We start from the raw sequence: 21,254 nt of genomic DNA, 5'->3' as shown, positions 1-21,254 counted from the left end.
GCACAGTGTCTAGACCCTAGAAATAAAAAATAAGGAAAAGAAAAAATATGATTCTTAGGTAACTTCAGACAAGTGGAAAGGCAAATGAGACAACCGTTTCCAGCTGCTAAACACAACGACTCTTCCAATGTTACAATGAGGTGCATTGTGGCAAAGCATAGCAGAGCAAATACCTAACAGCCTTGGTAGTAGTTAAGGCTTGGGAGGGGAAGGCTGCAAACAAGGGGTAATGCTTGGGCAGACATCTGAGGGACAAATAGATATTTCTTCAGGCAAAGTTTGTGGGGGAGAACATATTACTAGAGAGAGAACAATGTGTTCAAAGGTATGTGATTGAGTCAGAGAATCTGTGTGCGTGTGTGTGTGTGTGTGTGTGTGTGTGTGTGTAGAATGGCACATAGCCAACATGGTTGGAACCCAGGACACAGTGAGGAGGTTACGTGGCAAGCAAGACCCAGAGTAATTGGGCATCTTGAATATCCTACAGAAGATTTGGTGTCTTCCAGTTGATGGGCAGTCATTGGATGATATTAAGCACAGGAGTAAAAATAATGGGGGCATGGATTTAAAAGGATACTCAGGCAATGTATGGATGCTAATAAGGCAGGGGTTACAGGTAGAAGCCTTGCAGTAGTAGGTGTAGGACAAAGCAGTCCTAATCTTAGTTGGGGGCAGTATAAGGGGGTATGTTAAAGAGGATGAATGTAAGTAATTGTGACCTGGGGAGAGAGAAGCAGAGGATGATCTCTTTGTTTCCAGATCACAAGACTACACAGACTAGTGGGGTAACCAAGGCAAGGATTGTAGGAATGATATTTGGTTAAAGAAAGAGAAGGAATATGGATTTTGGATTGGAAATCATGCTTAGATTTTAGTTAGATCATACCTAGAGCATCCTTCTCTGGTGCCTCACCAATTCTTCATTATCTATTCCTGGAATCGCTGCTGAAATTTTGAGAATACATTTTAGCTGCCACTTGTTTGTATGTCTGTTTTATTTAGATACCACCCTACCTAGGGCAGTATCCAGGTGGGATCCAAAGCAAAGGGTTGTCATCAGAGTAGTTCTGATTTACTTCCATTCTCAGGTTTAATAAGCATGAATTCTGGATTGTAAACCATGAGCAGTTACACATTTTTTTCCGATACAAAACTTGTAAAATTTCTAAGAATCCAGAGTACAATGGAAAAGTCTCATCTAGGTATGTTCTCTTTCTCAGGGAGACAGAGGAACCAGTGGACCAGTGGGAGAGCAAGGTACTAAGGGATGCCATGGTGCCAAAGGTCCGAAGGTAAGGGTTGCATTAGGCATTGATAAGTCTTTCCAACATTAATTCCGCTTTCTCACACTAACCACTACTGTCCTTTCTATTTTCAGGGCAACAGGGGACTAAATGGACAGGAGGTATGGTACCAGTGGTATCCATTTATCTGCCCATCTCTTATCTAGAAATATTTTCATTTTTTGAAACTACTAAACAGTAGATCATACAAATGAAGTTTCTCTGGATCTTCCTTTATTACCAGCCATTTGATTTTGCTTATTCTTGTTTTTTATTGCAGGCAATGTGTATTATTTGTTCACAGTTTCTATTACTCAGTAATCTTTGTTATTACTCAGGACTAGGCTGTATATGAAAGACAAAACTAGACTTTTGTTTGGGGTCTGACTTCTTTCCACCTAAATGTGTAATACACTCTATTCTGATCACATCTGTCTTTTCAGGGAGAAGTTGGAGGAAGTGGAATTGGCGGATTAAATGGAGAACAGGTAGAGCCTTCTCTTTGTCCCAAAAAGGCCCTTCTGAACTATTTCTCATCAAGAAAATGGAAATTTGGGTTTATTCTTCTGTTTTTTAGGGTGAGAGTGGTCTTCCCGGAGAAAAAGGAGAAAAGGGTGATGAAGGATCCCAGGTAGGGATTCAATAAAGAGACAACATGAAAAATGTCCTGGCAATTAGAGGTGTGACTAACAGAGTAAAACAGCTACCCTAAATGTATCAGTCAGTGAGCACCACAAAATTGCTTTGTGACAATCACAAAACCTCAACTGCATGCAACAATAAACATTTATTTCCTATGTGTCTGAGGTTTGTAGCCCAGATCCCTGGTCTAGGCTAAGCATGGCTGATCTTGGCTCAGGTGTCTGTAGGTTGGCTGACAGCCTTATTCCACATGTCTCTTATCTTCCTCCTAGGACCAGGAAGCATTGTCTGGCTTTGTTTTCCGTCACCTTTTCATGGCCATGGCAGATGCACAAGGGAGCAAGTAGAAACACACAGGTTCTCTCAAGGTCTCTTAAGGCCTAGACTTGGAGCTCTCACAGCAACACTTCCATCTCTTTCTGTCGGCCAGATTCAGTCATGGCCAAACTCGGGACAACTGGAAAGCATTACAGAGTCACATGGCAAAGGGCATAGATACAGAAGTAAAGAATTAGGGCCATTAATGAAAAGCAGCTACCACACTAAGAATGGCAGCAGGGTGTTAACAAGAGTCTGTAGGGTGGGGCAGCACACCGCAAGTGTATGCCACTCATTCCCATTTAGAACAGACACCAACAGCAGCCATACTTCCATCATCCACTTTGTCTGTCTTTGGGGTGTGAACAGCTGAGTCAGAAACCCAGTTTCTATCTGATACAACCACCTTGGAGAAAATGGATAATGTCTCTGAATCTCAGCTGCTTCATTAAAAGAAATCTACAAACAATACCTGGTTTATAAAGTAGCTGTAAAAACTAAGACAACAAATGTGTCTGGAACACAGACTTCCTCCCTGTGGTAAATAATTGAGATCACTCTTAAATTATTTACGTGATGCCTGAAACTATTTTTTGGTTGTCCATCTGTCCAGCTTAAAAATAACTCTAGGGGCACCTGGGTGGCTCAGATGGTTAAGCGTCTGCCTTTGGCTCAGGTCATGATCCCAGGGTCCTGGGATCGAGCCCCACGTCAGGCTCCCTGTTCTGCAGGAAGCCTGCCTCTCCCTCTCCCACTCCCCATGCTTGTGTTCTCTCTCTGGGTGTCTCTCTCTCTCTCTCTCTGTCAAATAAATAAAATCTTAAAAAAATAATAACTCTAGTAGAGAAATTTTAATTATTCAAATGAGGGAGAAGATAAGCTCTTTGTTTTTACTAATGTTATTAATTCTTTTCTTATCCTTCTTCTGATTTGTATTATCTTTAGGGAAGCCCAGGAAAGCGAGGGGTTTCTGGTGACCAAGGTGCAAAGGGCCAGCGAGGAGACCCTGTAAGTGCTGGCACTGCGTGGGCTGTGAGCTAAACAGGGCTTGGTTGCCATCAGCTTTTGATAAGAAGAGAGCCCCACTTTACATTACTACAATAGAAATCCTGAGTTTAGATCATTACAAGCAGAACTGTTGTGGAATTTTAAAAGCATTTCCCTTGTGCTAGATCCTCTGCATCTATGGAATGAGCATGGACAGTGAGAAGATCTTGTCCAACAGTGGTGCATTTGTTTTTTGAGAATACATATTCAGAATTGTTACTGTGCTTCAGAGCCATGAAGGAATTCTAGTCCCTTCCATTCTCTTCCTCTGAGTACCTCAAAATATGGATAGGGTGGAAGAAACAAAGCCATCTCTTTTCTTCCATTCCCCAAGAGCCTTTATCAGTTAAGAATATGAACTTAATTTTCATGAATCCAAGCCAGCTAGGACCGTTTCAGGCAAAACCTATGACACAAAGGTGCCTGCTCTGCTGGATATAACCTGGCAAAATAGGCATGACCCACACCAGTGTAGGGGATATGCCAAGTCCAGTGAAACATCAGTACTATAGGACTTCCATCACCCCACCCACACAAAAGTAAGTCTCCAAAATCTTAACGAATTAGGATTTAGGTTTGTTTATTAAACTTTTCTACTGAGATATAATTGACATAGAACATGGTGTAAATTTAAGTTGTTATAAGATACTGATTTGGTAACATTTATATACTGCAATATGATTACCATCATAGGGTTAGCTAACTCCTGTATCGTGTCACAGGATTATCATTTCTTTTTTTGTGATGAGACCATTTAAGGTCTAGTCTCTTAGCAACTTTGAAGCATATGATACAGTATTGTCTATAATCACTATGCTGGGCATTATTCTAGAACTTAGTTTTGAACTGTAACATCAGAAAAGTACACATGTTACGAATGCACAGCTTGATGAATGTAAATGTGCCTGTGTAATCACCACCCAGGTAAAGAAATGGGACATCCCAGAAATTGCCCCCCATGTCTAATTCAATCACTACCAGCCTCTCCCAAAGGTAATCACTGTCCTAAAACCATAAATTAGTTTTACCAATATCCCTGAACTTTAAGTAAGTAGAATCATATAGGATACATTCTTCTGTTTCTGGCTTCTTTTGCTCAAGTTTATGCTTGTGAGATTCATCCACATAGTTGTCGGTAACAATAGTTCATTCAGTCTCATTAAGCTTAAGCCTTTTAAGCCAGTTTTCAAAAAACTCTGTACTAATTTACACTTCCACCAGCAAAATACCATAGCAGTGTACTACATACACACATCAGAATGGCTAATTTAAAAAAAAAAAAACTGACAATAACAAGTGCCGATAAGGATGTGGGGCAACTGGGAAACTCACAGGACTTTGTATATTGGAGGAGGAGCTATCAATTGATCAGAGAAAGAATTTAGTGCAATATATTGAGAAATATAAATGTTAGGTATACATCGAAGATAACTATTTTAAAAGCAGAGGAATTTGCTCTTGAAGACTACATCGTTTAATAAGTGATGTTTTCTGATAATAGTCTGATGACCTGAGAGTTTTGAAACAACTTCTAAGTATCTAGTTAGAAATAAAAAAGTATCCATAAATAAAAAATAATAAATAGTAGTTCAAAGACATTTCAGTCATCTATATATGAAGGCCAAAAATTTCCTTGGGATATTGCTATAAAATTGCCATGTACTTTGGTCAGAATCCCCCCTAATTGTCTGCCAAATTGTCTGTATGATTACTTAACACTTCCAGAAGAATCTGAATAATGTAAGACGGTTTTTTTTTTTTTAAGGTTCTATGACTTCGAGATGGCTGAAAATTCAACCCACTAGAACTTCTGTGATGTGCTGTTTGTCACGATACTAATTTTAGTTTTTTAATGCATGATGATTCTTCCCACCCTCTTGGGAGTATACATCTCAAATCAAAGACAATTCTCTGAGTCTTTTTACGTGTGGTTTTTATGGGTTACTATTTCAGGAAAAATTTGGGAGAGCAAGATTGATTGAATAAATAGAACCCACACATGATCAGATTATTCGTAGGAATGCATACAAATGGCACAAATTCCTGAAAATCTGTGCTTATTCAGACAGAACTTCCAATCATGTGACAGCTAGTTTGGCCATTTGGAATTTCCCATTTTTAAAAATCTCATGTAATCTCATGTAATACTGGGGAGAAAACTGAACCAGATCATTTGAGCTACAGAGTGTAGTAAGGTTCATGATTCTAAAACATATCATTATTAGAAGCCCATGTTGAATCATAAATTTGTGTTAGATGTTTTGTCCAGTTGCATAGAAAAAAATTGAAAGACTGGACAGATCATATTCAGACTGACCAAACAACTAGGATATTCTATTCTGTAGAATATGCTAGCGTATGACTTTTTAATGCCATCTCTTCAATTAAATAGTTTGGAGTTGGACCTCGATAAGTTATTTATACATCCAGTGGAATAAGATTTTGGACTTTACATTATTTTCCTTTTCCTTTTTTTGCCAAAATACAATCTCTAACATTGTGATTTAGGTATACCCTGCTTGGAGAACTTAACAGACAAATATTTAAACTTAAAACAGAAATTGTAGAAAATAATCTTTGGCTTTGGTATGTGGGGGGAAAGAACTAAGTTTTCACATAAATTCTGGTAATCTCAGTTATAAAGTAAATTCTAAGAGCATCTTTTTCTCTCTGGTAGCCTATAAACTGTAAGTGTCGAAACTATTTGTTTAAAAATCTTTCTAAGTATTTGGAACAATGACATGTCCCTGTTGGTGATCTCAAATTACTTATTGATTGATGAAGGTAATCTGGGCTGCTATCAGCCAAACAGCCCAGCAGCTGGCACTCAGCAGGACTGGATAATTCTTGTCCCCTCTCAATTTATTGGAGCATTGACTGAACTGACTGGCTCAATTGATTGTCCCAGCATCATGGGGATACTGCTCTATTGGTGGTCCTAACTATCCAAGTTAGAAAGCTTTCTGTTTGGACTGCTAAGGATAATGTCCCACAATGAGTTCCTGCTAGAATGTTTGTATGAATATTGGGGGAAACTCAAGATGCTAGAATTTTCTGAAAACTGGAAAAGTAGCAGTGAACATATGGGGCTAGAAGGCTACCAGGCGTCCGAGGGGAGAAAGAAAGAATGGATGGCAGATACAGTCCTCAGTGCTGCTCAGTGTACTTATGTTCTTGTGGTGGAGCCCATTACAAACCGTCTCCCTTCTCCCAAAGGTAGGGGAGAGTAAAAATCTAACAACCTCAAGTATAAACTTGTGTAGGCCCCAAGAAAGAAGAGCAAATATTAAGAGAAAGGATGGCAGTAGTAAGAAGGGGTACCTCCAGACCCAGGATGAGAATTGTCATAAACACAAGCCATGTCACCCTTGCTTCTCTTGGCAATGCCTTCTATGGTGAGCTCTTGCTCCCCTCCCCCACATCCCCCCAACACTCACCTTAGGTCCCCACTCTCTTCTGACAATGCAGAACACAGGAGGAAAAGAAATCATGTATAAGCCATTTGTAATTTCTACCTATCTATGGTTTTAAATGGATTGGACCTATTTTGTCAATTTTTTTAAGGGGGGGAGTGAGTAAATGTGTTATATGCAGTTACATTTTTAAGGAGAGAGATTCAAAATTTTTCTCTTTATTTTGTGTTTTTTAGGGAGTTCCTGGATTTGACAATACCATAGAAGGACCTAAGGGCTTGAAAGGAGAACGTGGAAGACAAGTAATTATGTGGGCATTTGAAAGCAAACTTGTAATGATGTGACATACTTGCTCCAGAAAAAGCATCTTTAGGAGCAAAAATACCTTTTCCTCCTCCTTATCTGCTACTCTAGGGTTCAAAAAACATTCCCTTGTTCTTCTGAATTTGGGGTGACTTGCTTCACCAAGCCCTGCCCTTGAGGTCTTCATTTATGAATGCAAACATCTAATTCCCATCTTAAAATGTAGGGCTAGCTGATGGAAGGAACAAGCCAGTAAATTGTTGGCCTTCCAGGATACAGGAGTCATATACCCTAAGAAGACATTGTATTATTTGTAGTACATGATAAAAAGAAAAAGATCTGGTAGATCTATACAGCTTACATGCTCAAGGCAAATCTCTTAGGATTAATCCCATGAAATCTCACAAACCACAATTTGATCATCTTACCTTGTTTTTCAGAATTTTTAAAAGTGTAATAATCTGGAAAATGTATTTTTCTGGATCTTCTTGATGAGGAAGTTCCCCTGGTGACTTCCCCTGGGGGAGAGGTCTGATGTGGTAGGAAGAACTTGACTTTGGGGACAGGCCCAGGTCCTGTTTCATGCTCTGTGCCTTACCAGCTCTGTGGCCTTGGGCCACTTTCTGTAAATCTCAATTTTCTCATCTGCAAAATAGGATAAATAGCCTACTTTTAAAGGTTATGGTGGGAATTCAGTGACTGACCTTGCCGCATCATAAACCTTCAGTAAATGCTACCTGCCATTTTTACTAAGTGGTAAATGTAAGTCTCACATGTCTCATTATAGATTCATAAATTTCCTTCATTTTCTATTTTGGGAAGATGCATGAGTATTGTGAGATTTTATTCACATGCAGGTGTGAATCTACACAGGTTAGCCAAACAGAACAAGAAGTCCAAAGGTAGAAATCCAAACCAGTAGTAGCCGTAACTGACACATGGCATGCTTCATTTATCCACTCTGCGGCAACACAGTGGGAGATAGTTTGATTCAGATACTCTATAACTGATACCCAAAGACAAGTTAGACAGTGGTTATGAACAGATGAAGCCATGTCATTAGCATTTTGTCCTGTAGTCCCTCATTTCCTGCATAGACATATGGTTTATAAACAGTAGAAGTAATCCACATCCAAAGGGAGGATAACTCCCTAGCTGGTGTGTATCCATCCACCCTCCCTGCAGCACAAGCAGATGTTGAAGAGGAAATATGTCAGTGCTGTGTAATTACTGTCACCTGTCTGTCTTTTCACTTGACAGGGTGGAAGAGGCTGGCCAGGGCCCCCTGGAACACCAGGCTCCAGAAGAAAGACAGTAAGAGCCCTTCTAGACAAGGAGACCCACTGCTCTGGTAGCCTATATTGTGATAAAAATGGCCGATTGTGGGGAGTGAGTGGGATGGTTCTGCTGGGGCTCAAGACCGTGGGGACACTTGGGATAGCTTCTGAGAACACAGCTGGCGAAGCGCTTGTGGAAAGCCCCTGAAAAGATGAGGCAGGAAGGTGCTGGTTGCAAGGAAAATTACCGATCAGGAGAAAAGGCTGGGCAAAGAGAACAAAAAAGCAGCCAACTAGGGGAAGAGTGGTGAAAGTTTGGCCTTCTCACTATGCTAACTGCCATTGCCAGGGATGTCATTTTAAGTCCCAAACTCCATTCCTCTGCTAATTTTATGACTACTTAGGGAAGTCAGTCCTGGTATAAGTCCTCTGTTCTTACTTCTATATTCTCTGCCTTGCAAAGAAGGTGTGTGTTCCAAGACACAAAAACATTTTCTTTGTGTGGAGTATAATAGCTGATTCTGTGAACTTCTCAGACAATACAATGCATAATAAATACAGTATACTAAACTGGTTTCTATTTGTGCTCAATTTTAAAGCATATATGTATAGTACTAATTGAGATTTAGTCGATGTATAACATTAGTTTCAGGTGTATAACATGATTTGTATATGTGGTTGTGAAATAATCACCACAATAAATCTAGTTAACACTCATCACCACGTGTAGTTACAAATTTTTCCTTGTACTGAAAACTTTTAAGATCTACTTTCTTAGCAACTTTCAAATATACGAAACAGTATTATTAGCAATAGTCCCCATGCTGTACATTACATCCCTATGATTTATTTTGTGACTGGAAGTTTGTACCTTTTGACCCATTTTACCCATTTTATCCACCACCCCCCCCCACTCCTTACTTCTGGCAACTACCAAAAGTTCTCCGTGTCTAGGAGTCAAGTTTTTGGAGTTATTTTTTTGTTTTGTTTTGTTTTGTTTTTGTATTTTTGAGATTCTACATATTAGCAAGACCATATAGTATTTGTCTATCTCTGACTTATTTCACTTAGTACAATACCTTCAGGGTCCATCCATGTTGTCACAAATGACAGGATCTCCTTTTTTTGTCTGAATAATATTCTGTTATATTTATACATATATATACACATTTTGTTATATATATATATATATCACATCACATATTCCTTATCCATTCATCCATCAGTGGTTGCTTAGGTTGCTTCCGTGTCTTGGCTATTGTGTAAGTAATGCTGCAATGAACACAGGGGTGTGGATATCTTTTTTATTAGTGTTCGCATTTCCTTCAGATATATATACCCAAAAGTGGAATTGCTGGATCATAAGGTAGCTCTATGTTTAATTTTTTGAGGAACCTCCATACTGTGGAAATACTAAGAATGAAATTGGGTCACTTGCTTATGCAACCTTTTGGGGTCTTTCTTATTTAATTTTGTTGTGTTTTTTCAACAAGCACTTTTTGAAAAAGGTTCTGTGCCTGACTACTTGGAAGAGCACAGAAATTATAAAAGAAAATTTTTATCTAATAAAAAGAGATAACTCTAATAAAATACACTTAAGTGCTTGCATCAGGTTCTAAATTAGACCTTTTCTCATTTTGCAGCATTTCCTTTCCATTCTTAGTTATCTACTTCCTCCAACTTCCTCCACCTCCCTCCTAAATTCTTTGTGCTATTTATTGAGCACAGATAAAAACTAGTTTGATATATTACATTTATTATGCATCGTATTTTCTGAGCAGAAGTTCATAGAACCAGCTATTATACTTCATCAAGAACATATTTTTGTAGCTTGGAACTCCTCTTCTTTGCTAGGCAAAGAAAATGGAAATGAAAACAGAAGTTACATTTAAAATGTGCAGAATTTAGTTGCTGGGAAAGCACTTTACTACTGCTGCTGTGTTAATGCACCTAAAGATAAAGCAATACATTTGCTATTCATTTCACTTTCTAAAAGGGTGTAGCCAGCTTACATACCCTGGGAAAATATTTTGAACTTAAAGAATATCATCCAAGATTTCCTGGCATGAGAGATGTACTTTTATTGTTTTATAGAGGCTGTAGTCTCTCTAGAGGCTAACACAGCATCACCATGTATTATTTAAACTGCACAACTCCTGAGAAATATGTCCCATTTGGGTTATAGATTCAGCAGTGTCATTCAGGAGTAAAAGTGGGACTTCCAGCTAAAGATGGCAAAGTCAATGTGGTTTTTTTTACTATTCCTTTTTGTGCAACTTACCAATAACAACACAAGAAATTAAAAAGAGATTAACAAAGAATGACCACAACTTCAAGCCACATGTGATGGCAAATATTGGCCAGTTCTTTTAAAATCTAGATCTTAATGAAGGGAGACTTTGGAAAGCTTATACTTACACCTCAGACCTCAAGCAGGGATCAGATTTCTCTAAAAGTAGCTTTCAGGTTTTGAGAAGATCAGAGAATATACCCACAGAAACAGAGTGGCTGAGGAGGCAGAAATCATGGAAAACTAAAGAATATTTCATTTTTAATATCTACAACCAGCAGTCTGGTCCATGGAGGCTGCAAATATCGAAGAAACAGTGACTATTGCAAAACTATGATTTAAGGGGCTTTATGTGAGTTCCATAAATCTCTTAAATGCCCAAATTTGAAGGGAGAGGTAGCATGAGGTAAAAGAAATACTTCATGATGAGAAAGGGTTTGAGACAACATATCTATATCAAAGCTACTGACCTAGGTCCAGCTACACCACATACAGTTATTCAGTAAATAGGCGGCCCTCTTCAAAAGTGATTAATAACCAGAAATATTATTAATCTTCATTATTAAATGATTATTAAGACTTATGCATAGAAAGAAGAGGAAAATGACATGAGCAAAGGGCAAATAAACCCTTATTGGGAGAGGAATTATTCAAGGAAAAGACAATGACTCTGGCAAATAGTTCTCTAAAGTCTCGAAAAAACTAAGGCAATGTGATTGCTCTAAAAAGAGTCTAAAGAACTGACAAGATGATAGAAAGTGAAGAAAGCAAGCTGGTAGTGTTTGGGGGTGATGAACATGCAAGATAGGTTAAGAGCAACAAAAAAATTAGAATAAGACTGAAAATATAGTTGGGCATATAGTAATCAAGAAACCACAAAAGCAATGATAGAGGTGGACAATGGAGAGCCAACAACTGTACAATTTGTATTACTAAGTTAAACAGACTAATGTAGAAAATATTCAGAAGTATAATAAAAGAGAATTTCTTATAAAAAGGCTCAAATGTACAGGTAGACAAGGCATATTCTGACTCAGAAAAAAAAATTGATACAAAAACTTTAACACTGAGCTACATCCTAGTGAAATTACCAAACGTATTATGTAAAGGAACGATCTCCAAGAATTTCCAAGCAGAAAAGATAGAAAACCCAGTTTGTCTTCAGCCTTTTTCACAACAATCAGGGCCAAAAGGGAGAGCAGTAGAACAGGTAGAGTTCTGAAGGAAATCCAGGGGTTCAAGATTTTCATACCCACCTGAGTTGTCCTTTGTACATATGAATAATTAATATGATAAAGCCTTCGAAAATTCAGGCAATACAGCCCCCATTTATCTTGTTCTTCTATTAAATTCAAGTAAAATTAAATGTAATATTTTAATTTTGAAATAGCATAAATACCATCATCCTTTCTTAATCAAAAGTACTATTATTTAGGGGCGCCTGGGTGGCTCAGATGGTTGGGCGTCTGCCTTCGGCTCAGGTCATGATCTCCAGGTCCTGGGATCAAGCCCCATGTCGGGCTTCCAGCTCGGCTGGGAGTCTGCATCTGCCTCTCCCCCTGCCTGTGCTCTCTCTGTCTCTCTCTCTCAAATAAATAAATAAAATCTTTAAAAAAAAAAAAAGTACTATTTAGAACTCTATCTGTAAACATGCATAAGAAGATGTTGGGAATCATGATTACCAAATGTTAACAATAGTTTTATCTATGTAGGATTTGGGATGGCTTCAATTTTTTGGGGGGGATGACTTAAATTTTTATTCTGTTTTTTTCCTGCATTTGAATATTTAAAAATCAGCATGTATCATATTTTAATAACAGTAAAGTCGTTGTCCTTTCAGAGGAAGAAAAATTTATACCACTAACTGAAAAACTCTAAAATATAGATAGATAATAAGTATTGAGAACTCTTTGGTGCAGTAAGAGTCTGCTGAACTAAAAAGTGATTGGAGGATGCTGGTAGGGTGTGGCATGCAGGGAAATAACAGCAGTTGACCAAATCTGACCTTGATTCATTTGACAAACATTTATTGAACACCTACAGTGTATCAGCAACTCTACTACTAGAGCTACAAAATCAAATAAGACCTAGTCCCTACTCTCAAGGCACCTAGAATCATATTACAGATTCAAGGGATGGTGTCTCAACCTATTATTGACATTGGATCAGATAATTCTTTGTTGTGGGAAGTTGTTTTGTGCATTGTAGGATGTTTAGTATTATCCCTGGCCTCTACCCACTAGGTGCTAGCAGCACCCCCAACTTGTGACAACGAAAACCATCTCCAGACATTGCCAAATGTTGCCAGAGAAGGGGGGTTGCTAAATCCCCCTCTTGCAGTTTGAAACCACTATTGTAGAGGGGGATGGAACTGTACGGATGACAAGCTGTAATTGGTGCTCTACCAGCAGTCTTTAATGGGTTGGATTGGGATGGTGGAGGGAGTAGGATCAGGACCAGAAAGCCACAGCACTGGGGCAGGAGGTGGGGATAGGAGATTGGTTCTTTCTGAGCCAAACTTCACTGAGAATTAGAACAGATTCTTGTGCCATGGATCATGAGAAGCAACTGTAGCCTCATACTAAAACATGGCCTTCAGTCCTATTCAGTCTAGAGGGCTGTTAGTTTGCTTTTCCCTTTTCAACTCTCTTGTCACTACTTTAAGGGGCAGCTTGAAGTGCCCCCAGGCAGGCAGGCAGTCATCACTGTGAATGAGTGTTTGCCATTAAGATTCAGTATTAATGTGATGTTTTACCATTAAGAATGTCCTATTTTTTTCCCTGGGGATTGTGTCTCAAATCAGGCCATACCTATCTGGAAAAGTGGGTCCTGGTAAACCATCAGAAAGCCAGGCTATGAGGGACCAACGAGACTGAGTATCCTGTTCTGGGTCTTCTTACTCTCAGGATGCCTTTGGGGTTATTTTCTTTCTTGATGTGCTCATTCACATTTCCTTTCACAGATAAGTCAGACTGTCTGGATGAGTTACCAGACAACTACAAGCCCATGGGTAAACCATGAAGACATTTGGGATTTAATCTTTCCCATCTAAAGCATTTAAAAAAATGTAAAACAAAAGTGTAAAATTATTTCCCCCATTTCCTTATTTTCTTTCAGTCTCTCACACCTATCCAAGGTATCTCAAACTTATGACTTCCATTTAAAGTTTAAATCCCACACAGCCATTAATGAAAGTGCTAGGTGATGACTTCTAGAGATGTTTCCATTATGCATGAATGGTGGATTAAAGTCTAGCTCTTCTGTTAGGCTTATAAACTCCTGCCTAGGGACAGAAATCAGTTTTTACTTATTACCACTCAACCCAGTGCCTCTAGGGAGCAGGACCTCAATGTTGAGATGGCTAATTTTAATCAAGGCCTTTCAAAGTCAAACCTTAAAGAGACAGACACCAAATGTTTCTTGATGTTATTTCAAACACTGTGACAGTGGACCAGAGAAAGATTTTTGGATGTAAGGTCCTGTTTCATATCCTTTAAATCATATCCTATAGGAAGCTCTTTATTTTGCCTGAATATAGGTTCAGTTGTGCCTACCACACCCAGATGTATCCACTTAAAGTCTGGCCATGCACATTTCCTGCTCTAAGGGCACCAGTGGTTTCCGCTAAAGGGAATATGAACCCTTCAGCTTAGTAACCCTACTACTCCCCTCTCTTCTCACACCTTTGACCCAGAAATGGTCAAATACACACCATCAAATACTCTTCCTTTTTTCCTGCCTCTAGTTCATTACTTAGGCTCTACCCTTTACTAGAAAGACTTCTTTCATTTTCTTCTACCTATAAAACTCCTACACGTTCTGTGAAACCCGTATCAAAAATATCTTCCAGGGTATCTGGCTGGTTCAGTCAGTAGAGCATGAGACTCTTGATCTCAGGGTTGTGAGTTCAAGCCTCATGTTGGGTGTAGAGATTACTTAAAATAAACTTTTAAAAATAATCTTCCTCTAGGAATATTTTCCTAATTTGACAAACTGGATATAATTGCTTTCTTTGAAACCCATATTTACATCTTCCCTTTCTTATGGCATTTGCCATACTATGCCTTGTAAATATTGCAATATTTATCTCTTCACCCCCCAAACCCAAAATATGAGGGTCCCTTGAGGTCAAGAACTGTGTGTGTGTGTATATGTGTGTGAAATCTTTATGCTCCCGTGGTTTCCATACAATATGCTTTGTGGGTAATAGATTATTGGTAGATATTTTTCTGAATGAAACTGTAGTAAATTGAACCAGAACAGATAAACCCTTGTACTAAAGGAGTGGAGAGAGCTTCTCTTCCTCCCTCTGATAGAGAGGATTTAAACTCTTATCTCAAGAAGACTCATCACGGTTTTAAAGAGATAGGTCTCCATTTCTCCAGATATACACAGTCTGTTTCTTAGATAACAATAGATTTTAACTAAAATATGATTAGAAGAATTTAAAGTCTGCAGCACTGGCCTCACATAGAATTTTGATCTGAATATCTCAAATGTCCATCAAGAAAATGTCATCTGATATTATACTGATTTTTGCAAATCCTGGTGTCAGTCTTGCTATGACTTTACTGAGACATCCTAAGTTAGACAATAAAATGTCTTTGTGTGATTTCCAGATCTACAAAATGTTGATCTGAAATATACCCAGACCCTGACCTTACATATGAGAGTATTAGGAAAAATTCACTTGATTCTGTAGTGCTGCTATTTTGATTGAATATTTCATTAACATAATTGAGAACTTCCAAATGCTTGGGCTGATTCTTTAATTTTTGACAGATAAGCTTATTATTTGGCTTTTTGGGGGGAAGAGGGTAAAATTATTCCGGTTATATTTAGATTCTGAAATTTATAATAAAATTCAATGGAGTCAGTTCTCCCAATTTTTCCTCTGGCTTCCTGCCTTTTGGCCACTCCACTCCTGATTTTTGGCTTACTTGATAGTACTTTGCAAAAATGCAAAGAAATTAAATTCAAATCAGCCAATTTTGGAGCTTATGATCAGCTCTAGTAATAGTTTAATGGAGGTCAAATTATTGACCACAATCTGTTCCCTTAAGTATGTACAGACTTCAGTTGTCTATGTGATTTTAATTACCTATTGCCCTAGGATAAGAAATTCAGAGCTGGCAACATTTTACTGTCGTGGTGCAGTGGATAATTAAATGTTTTAAGCAATATGTGGGTACTTAAAAAAAGGTGAGTGCCTTAAGGTGTTCATTACTAATTTAGATATAAAAGGCATTTTTTTCAGTTAACAGTACCTACCTTTCCTCCTATTTTAGGCAGCTCATGGCCGAAGAGGACATACAGGCCCACAGGTACAATTATTTTTTTCTTAACTCCAAATGATAAGTATTCTGTGTCCAATCAAGGAGTAAGAATAAAGGCTCTGGGAAACCTCTTTCAAGACTAAAGTTCTTTCACTTTTTGATGATACTGGTTGTGGAATAAAATGTTAGAAATCTTTTAGGCTATAATTTCAAGAACTCAAATCTTAAAATGAAGATTTGGGCATTCCAATCAAAGACTAAAAATTAATGACAAGAGACACTAGTTGGCCCAATTACTATTAAATTTAACTTTGGGTTTCAAGTGCAAACTAATAATTCAGTTGAGTGATATTGTAGATTTTTGTTCAATTAACTCTGAAATCTTACAATTTACATAAACCCTTTTAAAACTGAGAGTACAGTGAAACCCTAATACATATTGGACTTCTGTTTTATTCAAAAGTTGACTATTCCAAATATTGTATCATATCTTCTCTGTACATGTTGGTGATATACATGCCTCATGTATCTATAATCTTTATGAAAAAGAAATTGTGACTTAGAATTTATGAAATTGAGGAAACAAGGAAACACACATCCTCAGGTTGAAAATACAATGAGGATAAACAATAAATCCACTCTCAATCACATCATGGTGAAACTCTGGAATGCTAAAGATAAAACATCTTAAACATGACCAGAGAGAAAAAGCATTTTTACCCCTGAAAGGAATAGCAAATTAGATTGCAGCAGACTTGTATTTGGCAATAAAACATGCCAGAAAACAAAATGATATATGCAGGGGCAGAAGAAAAATAGCTGTTAATTTAGAATTTTATACCTAGCTAAACTGCAGATGAACATGTAGACATTTTCAGACCAAGACTAAGAGAGTTTACCATCCACAGACATTACTCACACACACTTCAAGTTTAGACTTCAACAAAAAGGAGAGCAAATCCAGAATAACATCATGAAATAAGATTGGGGAGAGAAAGTGTTGAGAAATTCCTCTGAGATCTAGGAAAAGGCAATTAGCAAGGGACATTTAATCACATCTGTGTAACAACTGGGGCATAAACTTTAGGCTATCCCAATAGTTGACTAAATTACACCTTTTAATCCTTCCTCTTCTTTGGACTTCTTATCTCTGTCAGAGTTCAAGGGCAATGTGAAGATACTCTCAACTTTTGATCCATAGATATTTAATCTATTTGAATGTAAATATAATGTTGTAAGATGTCTGGAGATTTTTGAAGAAAACGTAAACTGTTAGTTTTTTCAGGCCAAATGCCCAAGTCAGATGTATTACAAACATTACAGGAAAAAAAAAAAAGAGTGTGTGAGTGTGCACATGTATAAAGACTTGAAAGCAAATATACCAACATAGTAACTGGTTATCTCTGCTTGATAAGATTATAGAAATTTTTATTTCTTTATTTTTCATATTTTTGCCAAAGATCCTGCACTGACATTGTGATTGAAAATATATAATCTTGTACATAAAGGAGACAAAATTCTCAGGAAACAGTGCTAACAGGTTGATTCTCTCACCACAGGGGAAAACAGGCATCCCAGGCCCAGATGGACTTGAAGGCTCGTGGGGACTTAAGGGCCCTCAGGTACATATCAGAACTAATCAGGGTTTGAGAACATAAAGAAGAATCTGGAGTCTTGATGGAATCCCTCAAACCTCTTTGCAGAAATACAGATGTTTGTTCAGTGTTTTCAGGAAATAAAGTAAGGAAGCAACATAGTCTTGTCCAGAATTTGGTCTCCTTTATCTAAGTTTTGTCTCATCAGGGGGTGAAAAGGGAATGAACATGCAGGGACATGCAATGAGTTCAAGCTAGCTAGGATATTCTAGGGGAGACCTCAAGCCAAAGAAAATGTTGAGCCTCAAAACTATGAATTTTGGTCAATGTAGTATAGTAAGAACTCAGTGTTACATATCTGGACGCCTGTGTGGTAGAAAAACTGGCTCTACTCTAGGAAAGAATTGTTCCAAATACAGCTGAAGTCTTCAGCGGGGTGATCTATAGTGTGGCACTCAGCCTACCTTCTTGCTCACTTCCCCAGAGAGCTGCCTCCAGCACATTTTCCTTTGCAAGGAATAAGCCATGGTTGGCTCTTACACTGATCACATGAAGGGAAAGAAGCATGTGCCAGAAAGAGCAAAATGTAGCCTGGAATAATACTGAGAAGGGAAAGGAAGTCCTAAAAAATGCTAAGATGAAGGAAAGGAGGTCAGACTATAGAAAGTTTAGAACATATTTTTTTCTCTCCAAACTTTGTTTTGAAATCTTGAGAAATAATTTTGCTGTTTGGCAAATGCAGGACAAGCAAAGTTTCTATAATTTTTCAAAGTTTTAATCCACATAGTTAAAGAAAAAATTAACTATTATGTACTGGCAGCTTGGTGCATGGAAGTTGGGCAAAATATCCTTAGATGTCAGATAAGAAATTGTGTTCACATTTTTACCAAGACTTCAGAGCAGTAAACAGTCTGCCTCCTTGGACCTCTATCTCTTTTGAGCTTGACTGCCTTTTTTTTTGTTTTACTTGCCAGCTGGGGAAGGTTCACTTTTCTTATCTTCAAGTGAGAAATATTTGCCACTGGGGTTGTGGGGAAGCATTTCAATGGATTGGCTGGTTTTATTTCATGCTAAACAAATAATAGGACAACATCCCTTCTTCCACTTTACAGACTTTCTTCATGACATAATTTAAAAGGAGATGGAAAAACCAAACACAACATGAAGGTTTCTCTGCCTAATATACAGAGGCCACAATTAATAGGCAACATAATATTCTAGAAGTAGAAATATCCAGATTTCATCTTACCACATGCTATATCTTATGACCAGTCTGCAGTGTGGTTATTGAATAGAAAATTCATTTTAATATTTCAGTTTCAGATTATGTAATTAAGGATCATTTTCTTTATCACATAAGAAATATATGCATTTGGAGTCTAAAGATGCTTAGGATAATTAGAAAGCAATACTGAAAAATTCAACAGTTCAGTATTTATTCAGTTGACTATAAATGCCCCCAACTGCCTAAATTGCAAATTGGACCCTTATATACACACACAGAAGGGTAACTCACAGATCAAGACAGAGCCAAGGGCGTGAATGGAGTTCTCTTTCCAGTTTATGTCCATGTGACTGACTTATCATGTCCATCTTTAATATTCAAGTTAATATTCAAGTGTTCTCTTTTAGAAAGAAAATAATGCTTTAATTCTCTGTGTGCTCTGTATGTAGGGTCCCAGAGGAGAGACTGGTATGAAAGGCGAGAAAGGAGGTCTGGGAAGTAAAGGTCCTCAGGTATGTAATGAGAGAAAGTGACTGCATCTGGCTCTGATCCTGGCTTTAATATGGATGTCCTTGCAGTTTCTTTTCTGCAGAAGGAGTATTTACTGCCTGTGAACCAGCAAAGTTTTGAGTTCAGTGTTCAATGTGATGGCCACATTCACATTGTGGTCCCTACCTTGCAGAGTGGGCTGTCTTTCTGTCAGACGCAGAGGTGGAAGATAGCTTCTAGTCCGCTTTGCCTCAACACCTCAACCATCACTGTGAGGTTAAGAATTTCTACTCTGTAGAAATCAGGTCATGCCACTCCCCTGATCTCCTCAGGGGCTTCCCATCGCACCCAGAATACAACTTTCTTCAGTGCTCCTCAACCTAGTTACACATGATAATCTCCTGGGAAGATTATAAAACACTCCACCACCTGGAATCCTCCCCAGACCATTTAAATCAGAATCTCTGAAGGTGAGGCCAGGGTATCAATAACTTTAAATTCTCCCCAGGCAATTCTAATAGACACACCCAGTGTTGGGACTGACTTTCCCACATCACTTCTCCAATGTCAAAGTCCCTGAGAATCACCAGGACAACTTGTTAAAGTGCTGATTCTGATCAGTAGGTCTGGGGTGGGGCCTGAGGTTCTACACTTCCAATGAGCTTCCAGGCAGTACTGATGCCGCTCATTCCCAGACCACACTTTGAGTAGCAGGTCCCTACATGATCTGGCCATTGCCTAATTGCTATTATATTTGTTTAGCTTTTTGTCTCCCTGAGGGTCAGAACTTTGTTTTGCTTATACTATATCCCAGAGCCTAGAATAACAGGGCTGCCACACAGTAGAGCTCAACATTTATTTATATAATGAATCAATTAGTAAATGAATGAATGAGACACAATTGGGATTTGCACTTGACTTATGGGATAAAGTGAATCCATTACTTTGTGTCCATTAGGCAGTGGTCCAACACTTAAGTGAATGTGCTCATCATGAAAATATTTAAGATGCTATTTGCATAAACCTGTATCTCATGATACAATATTTTAAAGCATATTAATTACTGCTCATGAGGATATTTGTTCCCAGTTTGATGAATGTACTCCTTCAAAAAGCATGAAAACTTTAAAAATTTCATTGTAGAACTAAATTGATGAAAAGTAACGGTTTTGTATTCACATCCTTGAATCATTAAAAACTTGCTGGCACCACTAGTTGGGAAAAAAAAAAAAAAAAAACAAACCCAGCAAATGCCAAGGGAAACATATCAGGTGATTATCTCATCTGTTTATATAAAATATTGAGACGTAGATGGGTTGAAATCCAAAGAACTTGGTAATTCCCTTCTTCTAGAATCCAAAATTGTATCCAAGTGGCTGTTAAATAAGTTATTCCATTTGCCCTGTAATGTACTTGTCTGAGACCCCTTTAATCTTGCTTTGGCAAGATTGGTTATAGTTATAAATCATTCAACCTCTTGGCATTGCCAGCGTTAGTCAAAAGGCACCACTTCTCTCTCCCTCTTCTATTTATCTGGCTAGAAGTCATGGTTTTCTTTCTTTGCTTGCTTTTCTTGAAATACCCTTGTCAACACAGTGAAAGTGCTAGTTCAAAGATAGGTAGAATTTTCTATATTCAGGACATGATGAATGGGATCTCAAAATTGTTGTTTCCAAAGGAAAACCATGGGAGACCAACACAATCAGATATATAAGAGAGCGTTACTCTTTATTGGCTCTATAAATCTACTGACATAGGCTTAAGAACCAGCCACTTAGGTGAAATAACAGGAGTGTTTTTGTTTCATTTTGTTTAAGTAAGCTCATGCCCAGCATGGAGCCCATCATGGGGCTTGAACTCACAACCCTGAGATGAAGACCTGAGCTGATATCAAGAGTCAGAGGCTTAACCAACTGAGCCACCAGGCACGCCTCACAGGAGTGTTTTTTAATTGAAGACTTCAATTTTTTCTTAGGCTATACATTTAGAAAAAGGCATGTGATTTCTGTTGACAGTGTTCTGAAGGCTTATTAATTTATGCAGTGTTGGGGCATTCTGCATAAATCAAAATGTACTAATCCAACCAAGTATATGGC

At 38.1% G+C, this 21,254-nt stretch overlaps 1 protein-coding gene across 1 annotated transcript in view; it reads left to right on the top strand.

Annotated features, from left to right (window-relative positions):
* The window catches only part of COL6A6 (collagen type VI alpha 6 chain), a 114,130-nt gene that overhangs the window by 34,416 nt on the left and 58,460 nt on the right, over positions 1-21,254 (top strand). Inside the window, exons 16-25 of the mRNA XM_021678708.1 lie at positions 1,221-1,292; positions 1,379-1,405; positions 1,727-1,771; positions 1,861-1,914; positions 3,189-3,251; positions 6,940-7,005; positions 8,267-8,320; positions 15,862-15,897; positions 17,409-17,471; positions 19,119-19,181. Coding sequence (XP_021534383.1) covers positions 1,221-1,292; positions 1,379-1,405; positions 1,727-1,771; positions 1,861-1,914; positions 3,189-3,251; positions 6,940-7,005; positions 8,267-8,320; positions 15,862-15,897; positions 17,409-17,471; positions 19,119-19,181 — 543 coding nt within the window. The remainder of the gene's footprint in view (positions 1-1,220; positions 1,293-1,378; positions 1,406-1,726; positions 1,772-1,860; positions 1,915-3,188; positions 3,252-6,939; positions 7,006-8,266; positions 8,321-15,861; positions 15,898-17,408; positions 17,472-19,118; positions 19,182-21,254) is intronic.

This window comes from Neomonachus schauinslandi, chromosome 1 (assembly GCF_002201575.2).
Source record: "Neomonachus schauinslandi chromosome 1, ASM220157v2, whole genome shotgun sequence".
Taxonomy (NCBI): Eukaryota; Metazoa; Chordata; class Mammalia; order Carnivora; family Phocidae; genus Neomonachus; species Neomonachus schauinslandi.
The sequence above is the reverse complement of the archived record's forward strand: the minus strand, read 5'-3'. Positions and strand labels throughout refer to the sequence as shown.